At 42.4% G+C, this 22,018-nt stretch overlaps 1 protein-coding gene across 3 annotated transcripts in view; it reads right to left on the bottom strand.

The window, feature by feature from the left end:
* mapk8ip1b (mitogen-activated protein kinase 8 interacting protein 1b) overlaps positions 1-22,018 on the bottom strand; it is a 32,636-nt gene that overhangs the window by 6,927 nt on the left and 3,691 nt on the right. For 2 of the 3 annotated variants that reach the window (XR_009205915.1, XM_058401584.1), the window contains exons 2-6: positions 16,118-16,229; positions 10,947-11,168; positions 3,307-3,388; positions 1,520-2,362; positions 752-827 (exon numbers count right to left, since the gene is read on the bottom strand). Coding sequence is in view for 2 of the 3 variants with exons in the window: in XM_058401584.1 (XP_058257567.1) it covers positions 752-827; positions 1,520-2,362; positions 3,307-3,388; positions 10,947-11,168; positions 16,118-16,229 (1,335 nt within the window). In the remaining variant the exon portion in view is untranslated. Of the gene's footprint in view, positions 1-751; positions 828-1,519; positions 2,363-3,306; positions 3,389-10,946; positions 11,169-16,117; positions 16,230-20,112; positions 20,468-22,018 lie in introns of those variants that run through there. The other variant, XM_058401585.1, reaches the window with a different exon arrangement.

Here is a 22,018-nt window from a genome sequence, read left to right on the forward strand (position 1 = left end):
TGCCTGGAGTTGAGTGGCATTCATCATCCGGTTCCGCAGGGCACTGTTCACAATGAAGCGGTCATCAACGTGGGATGTGGCCAAAGGACGTCCATGTCTATGCCTTTCTGTGACTCTTCCAGTCTCTCTGTCGCAACCTGCTGATGACACTCTGTGACACTCTAAGCTCAGTGGCCACTTCCCTCTGAGAACATCCTGTTTGAAGCCTCGCAATGGCAAGGTACTGTTGATCAATTGTTAGGTGTCATCTTGGTCTCATGATGTCAAAATGTGAACAGCATGATGAAGAGGACTGTTTAAATACCAGCTCTAATTGAACCAGAAAATGTATTGGTCTCAGGATCAAACACCAGTTGTGAATTTTGCCGTTAAGCACCTTGTTAGAGAACAGCAAGTTATGCAAAAAGTACTGAAACACTGAACAGTTGGACATGTGCATTCAAAAGTGTAGAGAAGGTCAAATTAAATTCACCTGTAAAGGTTATAGTGCATTTTAGGTGCATCCTGAAATTTCACCCGAAAGCCGAATATCCTTAACTTTTTGTGAGTAGTGTATATATGTGTGTGTGTGTGTGTGTGTATATGAGTGTGGCTGTCTTTTTGTGTGTGTGTTTGTGTGTAAACTAATGCTACTTTGCTACCTGTTACGTTTCTTCGCTAATTCTCTCTGTCGTCTTTGCACTGCACTAACTAGCGTCCCTCGGCCCCAGACCCTGCTTCCTTTCCCCTGCATGTGGTGTGTGAGTCGTACCTGTACACAGCTCGGTGACTCTGATCTCTCTCTTCTCCGTTAACAACACAGGAAAACAAACCAAAGGACTCTGAACCTGGAGAAATAGATAGATCCATAAATTCTAGCATTCTATCAACTGCTGCTTTAACAGTCGGGGGTCTTCCTTCCTCACAGCTCCAGCGTCCTGAGCCACACACATGAGCGGTGTGTCCCTGTAGAGCTGGACCTCATCAACCACATGACCTCATTACTCTACAGCATCACCCTGCATCCTGTATGATTCTATCACCTGTACCAAAGCACTGACCACCACAGTACAGTGTGTATTACTGCTTTAACTGCTGTATTTCTATTCGACTCAGCTTTGTACTGAATAAATCCATTAAGCACATATTTAGAAGGTTAAGAGAGTAACATAAGCCGTGGCTGCATCCGTACCACCTCCACTGATAGGTAGAGGATGGGTACAGACGCTCTTATTTCCTAACACAATATCAAACATTTTATTCAGTTCTGTTTCTTCTAGTAATGATCTCCTTGTCCTGGTTATTCATTTTCTCTGAACACTCGCTTCACTTCACCTCTGTGTGTGTGCACAATTTTACAACTTCACAGCACCTCCAGCTCATTTTATTGACCCTGCTCACTGATACAGCTCTACTATTAAAGCTACTATTCAACCGGAGTCTTATCAGGTTACTTGTGTTGCAGGAAGCTAGTTCTTTGACGTCTGTTCATTAGCATGACAATGCAGAGACACGCTAGTCTTAATATGCTAGCACTTACTGGAAGAACGTGATCGGCCATTCATAAAGACGTTGAGGAACTTTCTAGAAAACGGAATATCTGCCTCGGGCGTGGAGTCTTCTGATAAGCAAGCAGTGGCTTCTCGCCTGGCTCCGCCCATTCTCACCCCTCTGGCACCACGCACTTCATGTATATCCACTTCCTCGTCCTCAAATTCCTCACCATATGGTGATGAGACGCAATTATCGTAGACCGTGGCCGAGTCGCTGTCATCGCTGTAGCTGTGAAAGCACTCTTTCAAGCTCACGAGCTCCAGCTGCGCGTCCTCATCCACCACCAGTGTGTATTTCACTGAATCGTACGAGAGTCCGTTCGAAGAAATCCTAGTTTCCTCTTCGTCTTCCTCCTCGGTTTCTTCTTCCTTCCGTCCTCTCCTCCTGAGATCCAAACTTCCTCGTCTGTTTATCCTTCTACTCCTGAGGTCCAGTGATGCTGAAGCCGCGACACAGGACGCATAAGACGGCGGAGGCTCCTCCTCTTCGTCCTCCATGATAGGTGCATTCGCCTTTTCCTGAAGTGGAGGGTGATAAGGGGGCGGGGCCTCATCGTCTGTGATGACCGACATGCGGCCTGGTCTGTCAGGAGTCAGGTAAATCTCCTCGGTTGCCTCTACGCACAGATCTGCGTGATATCGAATACGCTCACGATGCCCGGACTGCTCGCATGCACTACTTTTAGTGGGCGGGGCTACAGACTGAGCAGCCTGTCTGGGAGGGGCTGGGCGTTTGGTGGGTGTGTCTGTCGAGGTGCCGCAGTCTTTGGTTTCGGTTTTGATTTTGTCCTCGTCACTTAAACAGATGTGCTCACGAGGTGCCAGGTCACCTGAGACACACACATGAAACATCAGTCATCTGGACAATCAGAATCAGAATTAAGTTACAGTTAGGATGGACAATATATGGCTAAAATATTAAATTACATTATGTTTATGACTCTGGTGTGTCCCTCAAAGCCAGTGTAAAAAACGCCTGCGTCAGTCAGTGAGTCAGTGTGCCAGTGTTTGCTTAACTTCCTCTTGTGTCCTTTTGTCTTGTAGATAATAAAAGTCCAACAAATGATGAGCTGCTAAACTCCGGGTGATGAATCAGCATTGTCCTGGTTGTTTACTGAATCCGTCTGTATAAGACCCAGTCATGCAGCTGCTCTACAGAATAACTATCCAGCAGGTTTTTACTGTTTTCAGCTGCACACCACATCGTTCACACATAATTATATTACTAATAATAATCATAATAATAATCATCATCTAATTTGTGTCTGTTGTAGCCGCAGTCATAAAGGTGGTTAACGTTAGCTCTGCGATATTTATCTAAAGGTTAGCTAGCTTATATCAGGTAAAGATTAGTTCTAGATAAAATAGTTTAGCTACAGTTTAGCTCCCTTAACATTTTCTGCTGGACAGGAAGTAGCACATAAGCTAAGAGAAATTTAAAACTGGACATTTTGATAGGTTCATGATGGCACGCCCAATACAACAACAAAACAATGAATCATTCATTCAATCGCAGTGTATCTCTCAGTACTGTCTGTTTCGGTCATTTATAGTAGATGGTTAAAGTATTTTGGTGAACTTGATGGCTTAATCAACACTTTGTCCGGTAGACGCCGTGGCAGACATCTCAGCATCATCTTTTCTCTATAGACACGTCCCCACACGCTTCACCTATTCACTACAGCCAAAACGAGTCGGTCCTGTAGGTGAGCAGGAGCTCTGTGGTATGCATCACTGCTTTATCTGATGATAATGGACAGATAGAAGAACTCACCTGCTTTCTGTGGTGAAGTCGAGTGTGAGACTTTCTCCTGCCAGCTGTACTTCTTTCCAAACGAGTTGTTGTTCAGCGTGTCCTGGGTGTCAGAGAGAGAGGGAGAGAGAGAGAGAGAGAGAGAGAGAGAGCGTTCAGCAGGGGGAAAGAGAGCAAGAGCACAATCCTGATTGGTGTGTGTGTGTGTGTGAAGTGAAGTGAAGCAAATGAGAATAGAAAAAAGGAGAAAGATGGAGAGATCAATGGAAAGAGGGAGGGATAACCCCCCACCCCACACACACACACCAGTTGGAATAGCACTAACTATACAATAATACAGTAATGACTCATTAATTAATATAAATTAAGTTTAAATGCATTTCTCTTTTCTCTTTCACTGATCTGGATTTTTGTTTCTTTAGTTCCTTATAAATAATAAACACAACCCACGAAATTCTCCAATTCCCAGGAGCCCCAGTGTATAAAGTGCAGCAGGCCTTTGTCTGGTCTGTGAGACGTGTAGAGCATTCATTAGAGACTGGACCTGTTTCCCCCTCTCTCTCTCTCTCTCTCACACACACACACACACACACACACACTTCACTGCCCTCTTTACATTCTCCTCCCTGTCATTCTCCCTCCACACCCGTAACAGAGAGTCATTTGTCGACAGCTTTGGCACATGGACTCAAGCTGTCCTAATTTCCCATCAGCCTCCATTAAACATCTCAAAATGAAACATCTTAAAGACAACCTGGTTCACCGTAACACCCCCAAGCACACCCCCAAATTACATCATAAATACCACAAACAGCACTGCAAATGCAGAATAAACACACCAAAGACAATAGTTAACACACGACTGAATGATGCTTAAACTCATGCACTGTGCTCACACTTATGGACAAGCAGATTAATGCTTCTTACTTTTTATCATTTTAAGGAAAAACTGGAATCTAAAATGATATATATATATATATATATATATATATATAGGAATATATTAACAATATACATATATTATATAACAATATATATATTAACAATAATATATATTATATATTAACAATAATAACGCGTTAACTTCCCCAGCCCTAATATATATATATATATATATATCTATATATTAGGGCTGGGGAAGTTAACACGTTATTATTGCGTTAACTCATTAATTCTTTAACGCCGACAACTATTTTATCGCGCGTTAACGCAGTTTTTATAATTTTGTAAATAATTTTAAAAGTCTGCTGCTCACTGGCTCCGAATACACATACAGACAAACGACGGGAGACGGGAGGGGTGGGATCTCGTTTCGTATTGGCTTTGGATAAACGTCATGATGTGTCTGAAGCAATGAGAGCATTTTGGATGAGCGTAAGTGTGCTGAGGCGCTCAGAGGAACCGGCAAAAAAGTAGAATCGGCGAATAAACAAAGACGGAAAGGCAGGCAGAGAGAGAGAGAGAGAGAGTGAGTTAACTCGTGTTAACTCATGACAATCATGCGATTAATCACGATTAAATATTTTAATCCATTGACAGCCCTAATATATATATATTTATATATATACACTACCAGTCAAAAGTTTGGACACATCTTCTAATTCCATGGTCTTTCCTGATGTTTATTTCTTTCTACATTGTAAAACAATGCTGAAGGCGGCTGAAATCCACAATAATGTCCTTTGAACAGTTGATATTGAGATATGTCTGCTACTGATGCTCTGTAAAGCCTTCATAACGGCTCTAATCTGAGGTGCTGTTATTTGGTGATTTCTGAGGCTGGTAACTCTAAATGAACTTCTCCTCTGCAGCAGAGGTAAATTCTGGTCTTGCTTGATGGGTTTTGCAAATGCATTTGACAATACTGTTCTTGCAAGAACTATACTGTTTTATGTTCTCATTACATATGGATTACTTAAGTCCATGTGTGTTATTTCATAGTTTTAAAATCTCCAGTATTGTTCTAGAATGTAGAAAATAAATCCCTAAACAAAAAACATTATATTAAAAGGTGTGTCCAAACTTCTGACTGGTAGTGTATATATAGTATATACACTACTCACAAAAAGTTAAGGATATTCGGCTTTCGGGTGAAATTTCAGGATGCACCTAAAATGCACTAAAATGCACCTTAAACTTAATTTGGCCTTCTCTACACTTTTGAATGCACATGTCCAACTGTTTAGTGTTTCAGTACTTTTTGCATAACTTGCTGTTCTCTAACATGGTGCTTAACGGCAAAATTCACAACATGACATCATGAGACCAAGACCACACCTAACAATTGATCAACAGTACCTCGCCATTGCGAGGCTTCAAACAGGATGTTCTCAGAGGGAAGTGGCCACTGAGCTTAAATGGTCACAGAGTGTCATAAGCAGGTTGTGACAGAGATACAGAGAGACTGGAAGAGTCACAGAAAGGCATAGAAGTGGACGTCCTTTGGCCACATCCCATGATGACCTCTTCATTGTAAACAGTGCCCTGCAGAACCGGATGATTAATGCCACTCAACTCCAGACACATTTAAGGGAGGTGAGAGGAACCCAAGTGTCACGTCAGACCATTCGAAACTGTTTACAACAGCGTGGTCTGCGTGCAAGGGTACCTAACCACACCACCAGGCACAGGAGTCGGGCCAGGGAGCATTTACGCTGGACGAGGGACCAGTGGGCCTCAGTGCTGTTCTCTGATGAAAGTCGATTCAGGTTGAGCAGAAATGATGGCCGCCAACGATGTTGGAGACGTCAAGGAGAGCGATATGCATCAGCCACTGCTGTCACCATACGAGCCTTTGGTGGTGGTGGTGTTACAGTCTGGGCAGGTATGCAACAAATGCAGTCGTGAAATTTCCTCGCTCCTAAATATTCCACAGTCAACTGTCAGCTGTATTATAAGAACGTGGAAGTGTTTGGGAACGACAGCAACTCAGCCACGAAGTGGTAAGCCACGTAAACTGACGGAGCGGGGTCAGCGGATGCTGAGGCGCATAGTGTGAAGAGGTCGCCAACTTTCTGCAGAGTCAATCGCTACAGACCTCCAAACTTCATGTGGCCTTCAGATTAGCTCAAGAACAGTGCGCAGAGAGCTTCATGAAATGGGTTTCCATGGGCGAGCAGCTGCATCCAAGCCATACATCACCAAGTGCAATGCAAAGCGTTGGATGCAGTGGTGTAAAGCACGCCGCCACTGGACTCTAGAGCAGTGGAGACACGTTCTCTGGAGTGACGAATCGCGCTTCTCCATCTGGCAAACTGATGGACGAGTCTGGGTTTGGCGGTTGCCAGGAGAACAGTACTTGTCTGACTGCATTGTGCCAAGTGTAAAGTTTGTTTCCAGTGAAAGGAACTCTGAATGCTTCAGCATACCAAGACATTTTGGACAATTCCATGCTCCCAACTTTGTGGGAACAGTTTGGAGCTGGCCCCTTCCTCTTCCAACATGACTGTGCACCAGTGCACAAAGCAAGGTCCATAAAGACATGGATGACAGAGTCTGGTGTGGATGAACTTGACTGGCCTGCACAGAGTCCTGACCTCAACCCGATAGAACACCTTTGGGATGAATTAGAGCGGAGACTGAGAGCCAGGCCTTCTCGTCCAACATCAGTGTGTGACCTCACAAATGTGCTTCTGGAAGAATGGTCAAAAATTCCCAAAAACACACTCCTAAACCTTGTGGACAGCCTTCCCAGAAGAGTTGAAGCTATTATAGCTGCAAAGGGTGGACCGACGTCATATTGAACCCTATGGATTAGGAATGGGATGTCACTTAAGTTCATGTTCGAGTCAAGGCAGGTGAGCGAATACTTTTGGCAATATAGTGTATATATATATATACATATATATATATATATATATATATATATATATATATATATATATATATAATACATACATATATATATATATATATATATATATATATATATATATATACACACACACATACATATATACAGTATCTCACAAAAGTGAGTATACCACTCACATTTTTGTAAATATTTTATTATATCTTTTCATGTGACAACACTGAAAAAATGACACTCTGCTACAATGTAAAGTATATTGTATATATATATATATATATATATATATATATATATATATATATATATATATATATATATATATATATATATATACACCGATCAGCCGTGAGATACTGAGCAGTGAGAGGTGAAGTGAATAAGACTGATGATCTCCTCATCATGGCACCTGTTAGTGGGTGGGATATATTAGGCAGCAAGTGAACATTTTGTCCTCAAAGTTGATGTTAGAAGCAGGAAAAATGGACAAGCGTAAGGATTTGAGCGAGTTTGACGAAGGGCCAAATTGTGATGGCTAGACCACTGGATCAGAGCATCTCCAAAACTGCAGCTCTTGTGGGGTGTTCCCGGTCTGCTGTGGTCAGTATCAGGGGTGAACCGGTGACAGGGTCATGGGCGGTCAAGGCTCAGAGAACTCAGAGAACTGAAAACAATTTAAAAAAACACTGTATCGAGGCAGGAATGAACACACACACACACACACCTTTACGCCAAGGACCAACTTATCTCAACTAATCCACCTACCAGCTTGGGAAGGGGGAGGAACCTGGAGAGATTTACTCTCTCAGTAAAATTCAGAACAGAGTCACTGGTACAAGAGTCATGATAATAAATCTGTAAATGCTTTTAAGGTTTTGTGTGTGTGTGTGTCCATGGATTGAGCTGACTCCCACTCCCTGGTGTCAATAAGAGTGATAGTGATGGTGGTATGTCTCCATGGCAACAGCGTCTATGAGGCTATAACAAAAGATACTTGAAGATGAACACACGATGCACCATGTTTACCTCTCCCATCTCTCCCATCTGTAGGAGGACTGATGCTTCAATGGGGAAATTCCTATTTATAAAAATTTACAGCAGTGCGCTCCAGAATTATCGGCACCCTGGGACGCATTTCCGCGGCATGCTTTGGGTCCACGTGTCCCTGTCCAAAACAGAAGTCATTCTGAATGATGGGTGTGGTCTCTTTCAGCATGACCGCTCCCTCATCCACAAGGTTTGAGGGCTCACTGAGTGTTCTGATGAGCAGTTTTTATATGGCTAGCACTTAATGAAAGCAGCTTTGCAGAAATTCGGATATATATTCAGATCCCTAAGTAGCAAGTGAAACCTCCACAAACTGTGGATATTTAGAAATATTTTGATATTTAAGCACAATAAATACTGACATAATGACATATTCAGATAGAGTTATTCTTACTCTTGGTCAATATGACCACCTGCCTAATGCAAAACACCCTTGACCCGTCATCATGCACCTTTCTATCAGAACCAGCATTAACTTCTTCAGCAATTTGGATCGGATCACACAGGCCAGCCTTTGTTCCCCAGGTGCATCAATGAGCCTTGACCGCCCATGACCCTGTCACCGGTTCACCACTGTTCCTTCCTTGGACCACTTCTGATAGATACTGACCACTGCAGACCGGGAACACCCCACAAGAGCTGCAGTTTTGGAGATGCTCTGATCCAGTGGTCTAGCCATCACAATTTGACCCTTTTGGTCAAACTCGCTCAAATCCTTACACTTGCCCATTTTTCTTGCTTCTAACATCAACTTTGAGGACAAAATGTTCACTTGCTGCCAAATATATCCCACCCACAACTACTTAACACACAGACTGCACTGTGTGCAATCACCACACCCCCTCCTCTGCCCCACATCCACGTGCTCTATATAGCTTTAATGAGGCTTTAAATCTCTGCACTAAACTGCCCACTCTTGCTACTTTCAGGAACACTGTTGATAACTAACTAACTGCAGTCAGAGCAGCACAATTATCTAAATTAATCAGGGGGTGTGGTTAGATTAATAAAGCCTTTATGAACCATTAAATCCAATGATATAGAAATAAACCCAGGGGTTAATTCAGTGCTGGTTCCTCTGTGAGGATGCAGTAGAGGAGACAGAGAGACACACCTCCAGTCCTCACACATTACACAAACGTCTGATTTCAGCGCACAAACCCAGCCCAGACATTATACGGCTCCTACACACCTGATTACTGACTGCACCCACTTCCTGTTCAGTCCTCGGTTATTTAGAGCGGGTCAGTCACTGAGATTCTGGGCAGCTGTTTTCTCGTGTGTATTCCTGAGCATCAGTGTATTACCCAACACGTGTGTATATTTGTGTAGCAGGTGTGTGTGTGTGTATATTTCTAAGCATTTGTATATTCCCCAAAACGTGTGTGTGTGTGGGTATTGAGTATGTGTATTCCTGAATGTGTGTGCGAGGTATGTATTTCTAAGCAAGTGTGTGTGTGTGTGTTCCTGAACATGTGTGTGTGTATGTATGAGCATGTGTGTGTTCCTGAACATGTGTGTGTATTCATGAGCATGTGTGTGTGTATTTATGAGCATGTGTGTATTCCTGAACATGTGTGTGTGTATTCATGAGCATGTGTGTGTGTATTTATGAGCATGTGTGTATTCCTGAACATGTGTGTGGATTCCTAAGCATGTGTGTGTATTCTGAAGCATGTGTGTGTATTCCTGAGTGTGTTTGTGTATTCCTGAGCATTTGTGTATTAGTGAACATGTGTGTGTGTGTATATTCCTGAGCATTTGTGTATTCCCCAACATGTGTGTGTGTGTATTTGTGTAGCAGGTGTGTATTCCTGAGTGTGTGTGTGTATTTCTAAGCATTTGTGTATTCCCCAACACGTGTGTATATATTGAGCATGCGTGTATTCAAGTGTGTGTGTATTCCTCAGCATTTGTGTATTCCTGAACGTGTGTGTGTATACCTTAGCAAGCATGTGTGTGTACTTCTGAGCAAGTGTGTGTGTGTATTCTTGAACATGTGTGTATTCCTGAGCATGTGTGTGTATTCCCCAACATGTGTGTGTGTGTGTATTCTTGAACATTTGTGTATTCCTGAACATTTGTGTGTATACCTAAGCAACCATGTGTGTGTGTACTTCTGAGCAAGTGTGTGTGTATTCCTGAACATGTGTGTATTCCTGAGCATGTGTGTATTCCTGAGCATGTGTGTGTATTCCTGAACTTTTGTGTGTGTGTATTCCTAAGCATGTGTGTGTATTCCTAAGTGTGTGTGTGTGTTTCTAAGCATGTGTGCGTATCCCTGAGCATGTGTGTATTGATATATATATTAATGCTGACCTCAACTAAATTTCCTCTGTACAAGTTGACTATAACAATGCCCCCCCACCACCACACACACAGTATGCACTTAAACCTTATATTCTCCACACACACTAATGTATATAGTAAATATACAAGTTTTTCTGATTCCTCAGTTCATTTTAAACACCCAAAAGGAGCACAGTCTGTGCAATGTAAACACAACAAAGAAAAAACCTTGCATTTACTGCAAACAACAGATCCCATTGTGTGTGTGTGTGTGTGTGTGTATGATGTCACACTACGGTCACAAAGAGTGCAATCTCCTCCATCGCCATCCTGAGCAGACTTAACACACTGCGCACACACACACACACACACACACACACACACACTATAGCTATGTGTTTGAAAACAGACTTCATAGACCATACAGTACTAAACATTCTTACACAGGCCATGTGCACATACACACACACACACACTTACTCTCTCTCACACACACACACACACTCTGTTGCTGTACCTGTGTGCGAGGCACCTGTGGGAACAGGTTGAGCGTTGTTGGCCGTTTGGGTCTGTACGTGTCCATGGTGTATGTATCCTTGGAGCGTGTGCTCGAGTCACTTGTGTGTGTTCCCTCAGCTCCAGTGATCATCTCTAAGGGAAGCGTCTCTGAGCAGACATGCCCCGCTGCGCCTGGCTCCGCCCTCCGAGCGACACTACTGGATGGCCGCACCACATGACCCTAAAGCGATTGGAGGAGGGGACAGAGAGAGTCGGAGTGATTAGGAGGAGAGACAGTAGGAGTAATTATAGATAATCACATAGTATAAGGAAAGAGGTAGTGAGAGAGACAGAGAGAGAGAGAGAGAGAGAGAGAGAGAAAGAGAGAGAGAATGATTAGGAGAGACAGTAGGAGTAATTATAGATAATCACACAGTATAAGGAAAGAGGTAGTGAGAGAGAGAGAGAGACAGTGCAGACAGACTTGGCATTAGAGACTATTCTAAGGTCAGTGTTGGTGTTGAGGTTTATAATCATCTGAAGCTATAATAAAACTCCTCATCTCTTACAAGGATGGGAGATCAGATGGACAGAGCCATGTCCATTCAGCTCCACTGATCCATCTTCTTCATACACTCAATTCTGGACTGCTGAAACAATGAGGAAAATAATTCAATGTGCAGAGCTTACACGATTTCTTTTCCACGTGGGCTGTGATTATGAAGATAGAGCCCTCAAGACCTAACGAAGCCCTAATGAAGCAGCGCTCTGTGTGCATAACACTGTAGAATTAGTGTCATGAGTATTGCTCAGAGCTGAGAGGACGTTACCGAGAAAATGTGTGAGAAGCTCCATCTGTTAATCTTCCTTCTGAATTAGCCAGCTTCTCTCAAACCCATATTACAAATCCAGTGATATAAAGCACAGCATTCTGTGATACCGAATATATACACGAAGAAGTATCTGTACCCCTGACAAGTATGAACATCTCATTTCCTGTTATAATCATCTCCACTCTTCGCTTCTGGAAGGCTTTCCACTAGATGTTGGATTGTGGTTGTGGGGATTAGTGTTCATTCAGCTACAAGGAGCATTAGTGAGATCAGTCACTGATGTTGGGATGTTAAGGAGACTCCAGTTTCAGTTCATCCCAGTGGGGTTGAGTCAGAGTCAGGGCTCTCGAGTCGAGCTCTTCCATTTTCTTCAACCTTCACACCTCCTTACCATGTCTTCATGGAGCTGCGCAGGGACATTGTCATGCTGGAGCAGGGACTGAGACGTTCATTACAACTCTGTGCTTCGACATTTGAGCAACAGTTTGAGGAAGAGCCACATTTATTTGCTTGGGATGGATAATTGTAGAGATAGGGTTAAACATAAAGCATTGAATGTTGTATAGACCTGTCTCTGGCTCTTAGTGCTCCATATTTTCCATTTTATCGTATTAATGCTTCACCCTGAACATTTTATCTGCAGCTATATTTAGAAACGTGGCTCAAAAGCTCTGAATGTGCTGCAAAAACACTCTCCTGTCTAAGTTTCTCTCTCTTTCGTCTTTCGCTCTCTGTTCACACCCGGGGCCCTTTAAGAGATCCTGAGCTTGTTGCCAGGCAACTGACTGGAGATGGGGCAGAGTGACACGGCATGACCCCTACACACACACACACACACGCACATTATACATTATATTATAGCTCTGCAGAAGGAAAAATATACCATTACAGAATGGTATTATATATATATGTGTGTGTGTGTGTGAGACCTCAATGTTTTCATATCTTATCAGGAAGCAAACTCTCGTGTCTAAACACTGGAAGTATAAGAAATAAAAAGAGCACTATTCCTCTTCCATAATTTTAACACATCCCATTAATTTAGTTAATTCTCTGCTTCTCTGTCCTGATATGAATAATATAATAACTGAAACCTAAAATAGTTAAAAGGACCAATGACAAGAAGAAAGAAGATTTTTTAATGTGTTAGAAGTTGATGTGTTAGAAGCAGGAAAATGGACAAGTGTAAGGATTTGAGCTTTGAGTTTGATGAAGGGCCAAATTGTGATGTCTAGACCACTGGATCAGAGCATCTATCAGTGGTCAGTATCTATCAAAAGTGGTCCAAGGAAGGAACAGTGGTGAACCGGTGACAGGGTCATGGGCGGACAAGGCTCATTGATGCACGTGGGGAATGAAGGCTGGCCCGTGTGATCCGATCCAACAGACAAGCTACTGTTGCTCAAATTGCTGAAGAAGTTAATGCTGGTTCTGATAGAAAGGTGTCAGAATACACAGTGCGGGACGGGTCAGGGCTGTTTTGGCAGCACCAACACAATATTAGGCAGGTGGTCATAATGTTATGCCTGGCCAGTGTATGTAGAACCCATCTAGAGTGATGAAGCTTTTCTATTAAAACAGTTAAAAATGGACAGGCAGCGTAACGTGAACAGAGTGCCATCAGTTTTGGAATAATCAAAGAGTTGATTAAATCTGTAAAATAATTCAAACCGTAATGATGAAACACTTCAATAAGAGGGAGGAGTTTCACTCTGATCAGAACTATAGACTATTTTTATAACACAATATACACAAAAAATAAAATAATAATAATAATAATAATAATAATAATAAAGCACCACTAAATTATTCTAAAACGGACCATCTTCCCGCATTGTCTTCTCCTCAATGAACCCTTCATGTTAGTTCCATATAAGATTTCAGTTCCACTTAAGTAGTAAAGTTATCAAGTGATGTAGTGTCATGACCTCAGCAGAATGTATAGCGATGATAACGATCTACTGACCACGCAAGCCATTAACCTGACACACACACACACACAACTGACCAGAAGTGATTTCATTACTTTAAAAAACCGCAGAGCGATGTAGAGGCCTGCGCGCCAGCATCAGCACCAGTGAAGTAGTTTATACAACATATACCATATAACACAGTATACACTAATCAGACATAACATTATGACCACCTGCCTAATTTTGAGTTGGCCCCCCTTTTGCTGCCAAAATTCCACTAGATTCCTGAAGGTGTGCTGTAGCACCAAGATGTTAGCAGCAGATCCTACAAGTCCTACAAGTACCTCAGTGGGCCTCACCTCGCAAGTTACAGGACTTAAAGGATACTAACAGGGCTTAAATAACTTACTTAAGGATACTTTGGATAGATACTGACCACTGCAGACCGGGAACACCCCACAAGAGCTGCAGTTTTGGAGATGCTCTGATCCAGTGGTCTAGCCATCACAGTTTGGCCCTTTGTCATCAAACTCGCTCAAATCCTTACACTTGTCCATTTTTCCTGCTTCTACCACATCAACTATGAGGACAAAATGTTCACTTGCTGCCTAATATATCCCACCCACTAACAGGTGCCATGATGAGGAGATCATCAGTCTTATTCACTTCACCTTCCATTTCACAGAATGCTCTATAATACTAATGCACTTTATGCATTAAATAATACAGCAGTTTACTGCTAAATATGTTAAACGTTATGTCTATTTAATAATAAAATGGACACTGTCATTCATTCCTCTGCTTTACAGACAGATCGATGGGCATTAGGGCAACAGCACGACTGTATTGCTCAGCAGCTGGATCAGGTTTACTCAAGAGACATATTTAGAAAAAGATTGTATGAGCCACCCATACAGACATGAGTTCAGTGTGTGTGTGTACTGTAGTGCTTCATATTTAACGACTTTTTAATGACATTACAGCAGCACACATACACCAGGGCTTAAAGGAGTGGCTATAATTGTGTGTGTGTGTGTGTGTGAGAGAGAGAGAGAGAGAGAGAGAGACAGAACATCTTCATATCATATAAATAAAAGACACAAAAATTTCATGTTTTCCTGTCCTGGTTTTGCCAAATGAGAAGCATCCAGGATTTGCTATCACCCTTGCTAGCTGTTCTCTTTAATTCTCAGGCTGAAGTCCAGCTACCTAGGTTAGCAACGGTTAGTGCTACAGCTGTATGGTAACTAGCTAGTTAAGTTCATTAACAAGCTTAGCCAACCGTCATGGTGACGTCACGTGACCGAGGTTATAACCGTAAGCCCTAAGCATTAGTGACCGTCATGAAAATCTTCAGCATTAAATGATAGATTCTTCAGTACTCAAAGAATTTTCAACAAAACACACACGGTCTACACTAACGTGGCTGACTCTGCCAAAACACGAGCGATGAGACAAACCATAATTCCCATGGCAACTCAGAACTCTTTTTTTTCCACCCTTTTTTTTCTACTCCCACCTCCAATGTACGTCAGAACTGAAAATACACACACACACACACACTCATTTCTTATCTGTTTTCTGGATGGTGACTTTTAGCAGAAGCCACTCCATATTTTTAAATGTATGTAAATACGTCTGAATTATTCCTTTAATCATTACAGGTGACATGCGAGTGGGTCACTCTGCTCTTAATATTTTACACTGCTGTGAGAAAGTATTTAAGGCTCTGGGTCTCCAAGAAACCACAGTATGAGCCACAGAATCACTCATTGCCAAAAACACATTTTAATAAACTTGAAGTCTTTGAGTATGATGTTCTGTGGTAAGTCAGATTTTTGGAAGGTCTCATGTGGAGTGGAGATAACACAACATTCCACAATAGGAGCATCATTCCAGCAGTGAAACATGGTGGTGGTGGTAGTGTAACAGTGTGGGGAGGCTGGGCTGCTTCAGGGTTTGGGCGACTTGCCAGAACTGACAGAATGATAGATTTTGCTCTGTACCACAAAATCTAAATGAGAATGTCTGGTCATCAATCAGTACGCTGAAGCTCAGATGCAATCGTGTTACACAACAGAAGCAAAAAAAAAAGAAAGAGAAGAGAATCAGAAGCTTTTGGTTGCTACTAAAGATGGCACACTGCTCAAGTGAGGTGGTGGTAGCTCAAGTGGTTAAGGCTCGGGGTCAAAGAAGATCAGGGTTTACTGGTTTACTGGAAGATCAGGGTTCAAACCCCAGCACCGCCAAACTGCTACTGCTGGGCCCTTGAGCAAGGCCCCCAACCCACCCAGCTCCAGGGGTGCTGCATCATGGCTGACCCTGTGCTCTGACCTCAACCCCCAAGGATGGGATATGTGAAGAATGATGTGCAGTAATATATATGTGACAAATAAAGACAACTTAACAGGTACCAAACAGAAAACCGTGATATCTTCTTGTACCTTGATGTCGAAGCCATTGCAGTTAAGGCTGAGGCCTCGCTCATCTGTGATCTCTGTGATTTCGGACAAATCCTCATCCTCAAACTCATCTAAGCTTATATCATGGGTCAACCTGAAACACAGAAAAACATGCATTAGTAATAAGAAGAGATAAGAAATGGGTAAATGGGAGTGAAACTGTTGGCTGGTCATGTGATCTCTTCATTCTGTGAATGACAACCAAAAAAAAAAACCCATAAATCCATAATTCATGAATCTACAATCCTATCAATTATGCATCATGTTTTCCGGACATTTAAAGGCCTAGACTGTGAACATTTTGAAGAAAAAATCAGAAAAAATATCTGTGTAGTTTAGTGTAGTTTTCTCAAATCTCTTTCTAAATGAAAATATATTTTAATAAGTAGTCCGGACTTAAAACCCTGCAGAATTCAGCTGAGGTGGACATGGCCTGTTGGTGACCTTTACTGAAAGTCTCAGGGGTGAAGCGCCCTCGTGAGGCTGGATGAGAAACTGCCAACATTGTGCAAGCCTTTACAAGATCTGAATAAGTTCCTCCCATTCCTCCTCCACAAAAGATATAAAAACATGGCCAATTGTGTCTAGGCCAGGACGATCCAGCAAGATGAGTGCTAAGAAGCTTAAGAAGCTCAGAATTTTACCGCAGGTAACTCTTACAACTGAAATCAAAGTGCAAACAACAGGCGAGGTGCAGCACAGTAGGAATCTCAGACACCTGAAGAACATGAGAGTAAAACTACTCTTAAAGGTCCAAAGTACCAAAGAAAGCTAGCTGTAAAGCATGGTGGTGGAAGTGCTATGGTTTGGAGCTGCTTTACTAACTCAGAGCCTGAGCAGCCTGCAGTCATACAGTCGAGTATGATTTCTCTTTCATACCAGAGATTGCATGAGGAGAATGTGTATCAAAACGTTGGACCTTCCAGAAGGATCCCAAACATTCAAGTAAACCCACCAAGGAATGAATCAAAAGGAGGAAATGGAGGCTATGGCATGACATGGTTTCAGTAGTCCATCCTGTTGAAATGCTGTGAGTAGATTGGAATTAGAGCTCAGACAGTTGAGAGAATTCTGAGCAGAGGTGAGGGCAAAGTTTTCTCCCAGGAGATGTCAGAGACTGTAGATAGACATAGGAAATGAATATGTAAATAAAATACATAAGGCCAGTTAGTGAGGTGAGGAGACTTGTTCATGAAAAGAATCAACACTGAGTAAATTGAGTATTCAGTTAAATAACCTTTCTTTAGAGATACCGTATACTTGACCATCAAATACTGTGGACAGGTATTTTGTCCCACTCCTCATGAGCAGACTACTCCAGCCGTCTCAGGTTTGAAGGGTGTCTTCTCCAGACTGCATGTTTCAGTTCTTTCCACAGATGTTCAATGAGATTTAGATCAGGGCTCATAGAAGGCAGCTTCAGAATAGTCCAGTGTTTTGTTCTTAGCCATTCTTGGATGTTTTTAGCAATGTATTTTGGTCATTATCCTGTTGGAGGACCCGTGACCTGCAACTGAGACCAAGCTTTCTGACACTGGGAGTCTCCAGAATGCCTTAATAGTCTTGAGATTTCATTGTGCCAGATGCAGCAAAGCAGCCTCAGAACATAACAGAGCTCCTCCATGTCTTCTTTTCTTTGTATGCTTCATTTTTGCATCTATGAACATAGAGCTGATGTGACTTGATAAAAAGCTCCAGTTTTGTCTCATCTGTCCAAAGGACACTCTCCCAGAAGCTTTGTGGCTTGTCCTTTGGACAGATAAGACAAAACTGGTGCTTTGTGGCAAAATTGGCAAAACACCTTGTTCCTATAAGGACCAGAAGGAAATTACAGGTTCAGGATTTATGTCGTATTTTTCATGAATACATGAGAATTTAATCATTTAAGATCACCATTCTTTCTGCTAATTTGTGTTATGATGTATACATGTCTGTTCTTTGTGCACTCATGATGTTCACAGCATGTGACTGTCTTTCTGGGTCACAATGTTCTTACCTTTTCCGTATATTGGCCTTGAGCATGTGTGTCTGCACGCACACTTCAGTATTTTCAGCTTATGTTCAGACAACAGAGTGCCCCGGTTTTCTTGATGCACACACAATAACCTCTAAATTTCGTTCATCAATCAGTGCCTCTTGGTCTCCAGGTTCTTCTGGGGTGAAACTGCAGTATTTGGAACAAGGTCTTAGTGAGAAGCTGTGAACTCTCTACGTGTGGCTTCACTATTGTAGATCTCATCAGAGCCGTATCTGATGCAAGGTCCATCCATCCACCATGATAAACACTCTCTGGACATTATCACTCATCATCTATGCTCAACATCTTTGACTCCAACCTGGGATCCGGATCTGCCAGGTCTCCACTGGCATCACTGCGCATACAGCAGCTGAAAACTGCCTCTGTGAGATGATCAACAAAACACTAAGGCAAACGCTAAGGCACTAAATATTGAATATACACTCGTCTACAGGTGACAGCTATGGCTTCGACATCGCCCTGAATCACGATGCTTATCTTCTTGTTTTGCAGTATTCCGAGAGTAACCCTCTCAGCATTGCAGCAGTGAAGAAACTCAGCAATAATCTACTGTGACTGGATGAATTACTGCTGCTGAAGGTTCCAGTGATGAAGTAGGTTGACTGGTTGGAGCCAAAGCTAACAGAAAGCAAGCCTTCGATGAAAGACCTGGATCAGCAGTACTGGGGAAACAAATGGACGGGACTCACTGAGGCATGAGGATCACCCAGTCCAGCACAACAGGAGCATTAATCACATGACATGATACCAAGAAATGCAAGCACTGTATAGACTCATCCCTCTAATGAAATGAACATGAGACTACCACCTTCCGAGGCCAGGTTCACCTGACGTGCGTCTGAAGGCACAAAGAAGTCAAGGATTAATGACATATAATATAAGGTTCTCAATATAACAAGGCACATAAGAAGGTATTCAGGTGTTCAAGCCCCGCCCCTGATGGTTAGGACAGGTGGAAAGGGACTATTCCAGGTGACACATCTTTCTGTTTTATCATTTCCATTAACTGGCCTTGAAAGAAAAGCTGTCTCAATTTTTTCTTTTTAACACATATGTATCTCCCCACACTGGGAAATCCATTCTGAGATTCTGGAGTGAATCACACTAGCGAGCATCACCCTGTGTGTTTCTGAACATTTTTAGCTGTGGGTCTGACTCACATCAAATGCAGCAGATAGGGTTAGATCTGAACCAGCATTCAACACTGTGAGATGCGAGCCCACGCGCTGCACAGTGGCACGGCACCAGAGACGAGGGCCTTACGCTACTGGTCTACTGTGAATTTGAGATATCCTAGCGTGGAATTATTCACGAGTATACAGTGGTATTATTTTTCAGAGGTTTTTAAGTGGCATGAAATCCTGATACATAAGAAATCAAAATTAAACAGAAAACAAAATATTCAATAAGCGATGAATTATATACCCAGTTATACGCTAGTAGCTTTGCGATGTTCTGACGTCGTGTCCACATCTGATCCACATCAGGAGAAGAGGAACAGACGTGTCTAAACACGCTTTCTACTAGTAAGTTATACAGCAACTAACCCAATTTCTGCAGCAACACACCTTGACTTTGCAATTTGACAATTTTCTGAAGTGACCTAATTTTCTGAAGTGACCTAAAACATTTGCCTTAAATCCTATAGTAATATGAATATACTCTGAAATACCAGAAGGTTCTAGCTTGAAATAGCTAAAATAATTGAAACATGAACTATGAAACTTCAATCATAGGAAGGGATGAGAGCATCTGTTTTCCCTCCAGAGGTGAAACCAAAGCCACTTAACAGCATTTAAGTGAATCATCCGACACACACACACACACACAGGGTTACTCTCAGTCAAGGGCGTCCCTCAGCGATGCTAGAAAAACAGTGTGCTGCCATCATTCTACACACACACACACACACACACAACACACACAGCCTTATTTGTACCATTTCTCCCACTGATCCTCCATCCATCCCTCTCCTCCGTCCCCGGCTCTGTCGTTCATGCTGTGCAGCAGTGTGAAGCAGCAGGAAGACTGATGAGAAGAGAAGTCAGAGAAACGCCAGCATCTTGCTAGCTGCTAATCCAAACCACAGAGCAAAACACAGTGCGCTTCCTTCAACTATTATATAATCTCCCCCCTCTCTCTCTCCCTATCTCTCCCTCTCCCTCTCCATCCGATAACTGACTGCAGCATCTCTCTCTCTCTCACCCTCTCTCTCTCTGTTCGTCAAAACAAAGTGCTTAGGATTAATGATCCAGCTCCGGTCACCTTTCCTTTTCCTTTCTCTCCCTCTCTATGTCTCTCTCCCCTCCCCTCCCATCTCTCTCTTTCTCTCTCTCTGAATCATCTGGAGGATGCATGGAGCAGCTCAACAGGATGAAGACAACATGGTTGTGCATGTGTTCATATTCTATTAATCGCTTCACTACCATCATTCCCTGAGGAATGGCTGATAGAGCGAGAGAGAGAGAGAGAGAGAGAGAGAGATGAATCAGTTACTGAAGAGGAATGATTGAATCTGTGTTTTGTGAATGCTACAGCTAACTCCTTTACCACAGTGTGGATTAGACGTTCTCGGGTTTTTACTCTACTCACTGGTTTTATTAGATATTTTTACACACATGCTGTCTGACATTTACGTTTCGTTCCCCATACATCAGATTCAATTTATTACTTCATCCTGACAGACCAATCACTCCCAGATCTTAAAGGTCTCTGTCCCCGCAGTCTTCTGCCATTAACATTAAGAGATTCAACCCCTTAGCTGAAACTGGGCGTTTTCTTTCGCTCCCTGCCAGAAGCAAAACAAACGAAGCGTTTGGGTTCTCGTATCTAATTCGAGCTCAAAAGCTGACCTAATAAAAGTTCTTTAAATTCACCTCCTTTCTCCGTTCCATTGGAAAACCTTTGTCAAATCTCGATTATTACTGAAACCGGTTTGTGAGCATTCTTCACTTGTGCTGCGCTTTCTGTTTGTTTTGCGAGTTCCTGCTACGTTCCTGATTGTCTGAGTGCAGTGATTCAGCGTCATCATATCATATATCCGCAATGTTAGCTAGTATTCTAGCTGATAACTAATAGCTAGCTGTTGCAATACAAACAGCCTGAATACAAAAGTATATACAAAGTGTACAGATTCCTGTCTAGCTTTACCTTTGGATTATGTCTGGATTTGACTTGTGTAAATACACTCACGGGTCACTTTATTAGGAACATGCATACATACATTCCTTCAATTCGATCCAAACTGTCTGTCGTGTACACACACTCAACTACCATCTAAATCAACAATATCACAAAAACATATTACGCAAAACTCTGGAATGCAGCACAATAACATGAGTCACACTAGAACAATTGTCTAACTATCGCCTAGCTTTCAGTCAGCTGACTGAACGCATGCATAATGCTTTGCTCTTAATGGCGCAGAAAGGCAAGAGGACACAGACTCCTAAAATAAACCAGGACATCATCAGCCCAGGCCCTCGGGATAAGAAGGTTATGTGTCTGGGCTATCACACAGAAACAGAAAAAAAACTGGCTATTTAATTTCACAAACCAAAAGTATATAAAATGAGTTTCGCTGTTAAGGAAAACACCACAACAATCAATGTGAACATCGCCTACACCTCCTGCACTACATACATCCACCTTCACTCATAGGTCATCTAACTCTCCTTCTTGCCTCACCTTGACCTGATGCTTGGGTTAATAACTGTGAATGGAATGGAGTTGGTTGTGTCCATGTTGATCATTGAGACAAGTCTTTGTCATGTCTTCCCAGTGGTGAAGCGCATATGAAAGCAGACACCCAGGAATTTGTAGTGTTTATAAGTATTCGTGTTTTT

The sequence above is a fragment of the Hemibagrus wyckioides genome, linkage group LG10 (assembly GCF_019097595.1).
Source record: "Hemibagrus wyckioides isolate EC202008001 linkage group LG10, SWU_Hwy_1.0, whole genome shotgun sequence".
Taxonomy (NCBI): Eukaryota; Metazoa; Chordata; class Actinopteri; order Siluriformes; family Bagridae; genus Hemibagrus; species Hemibagrus wyckioides.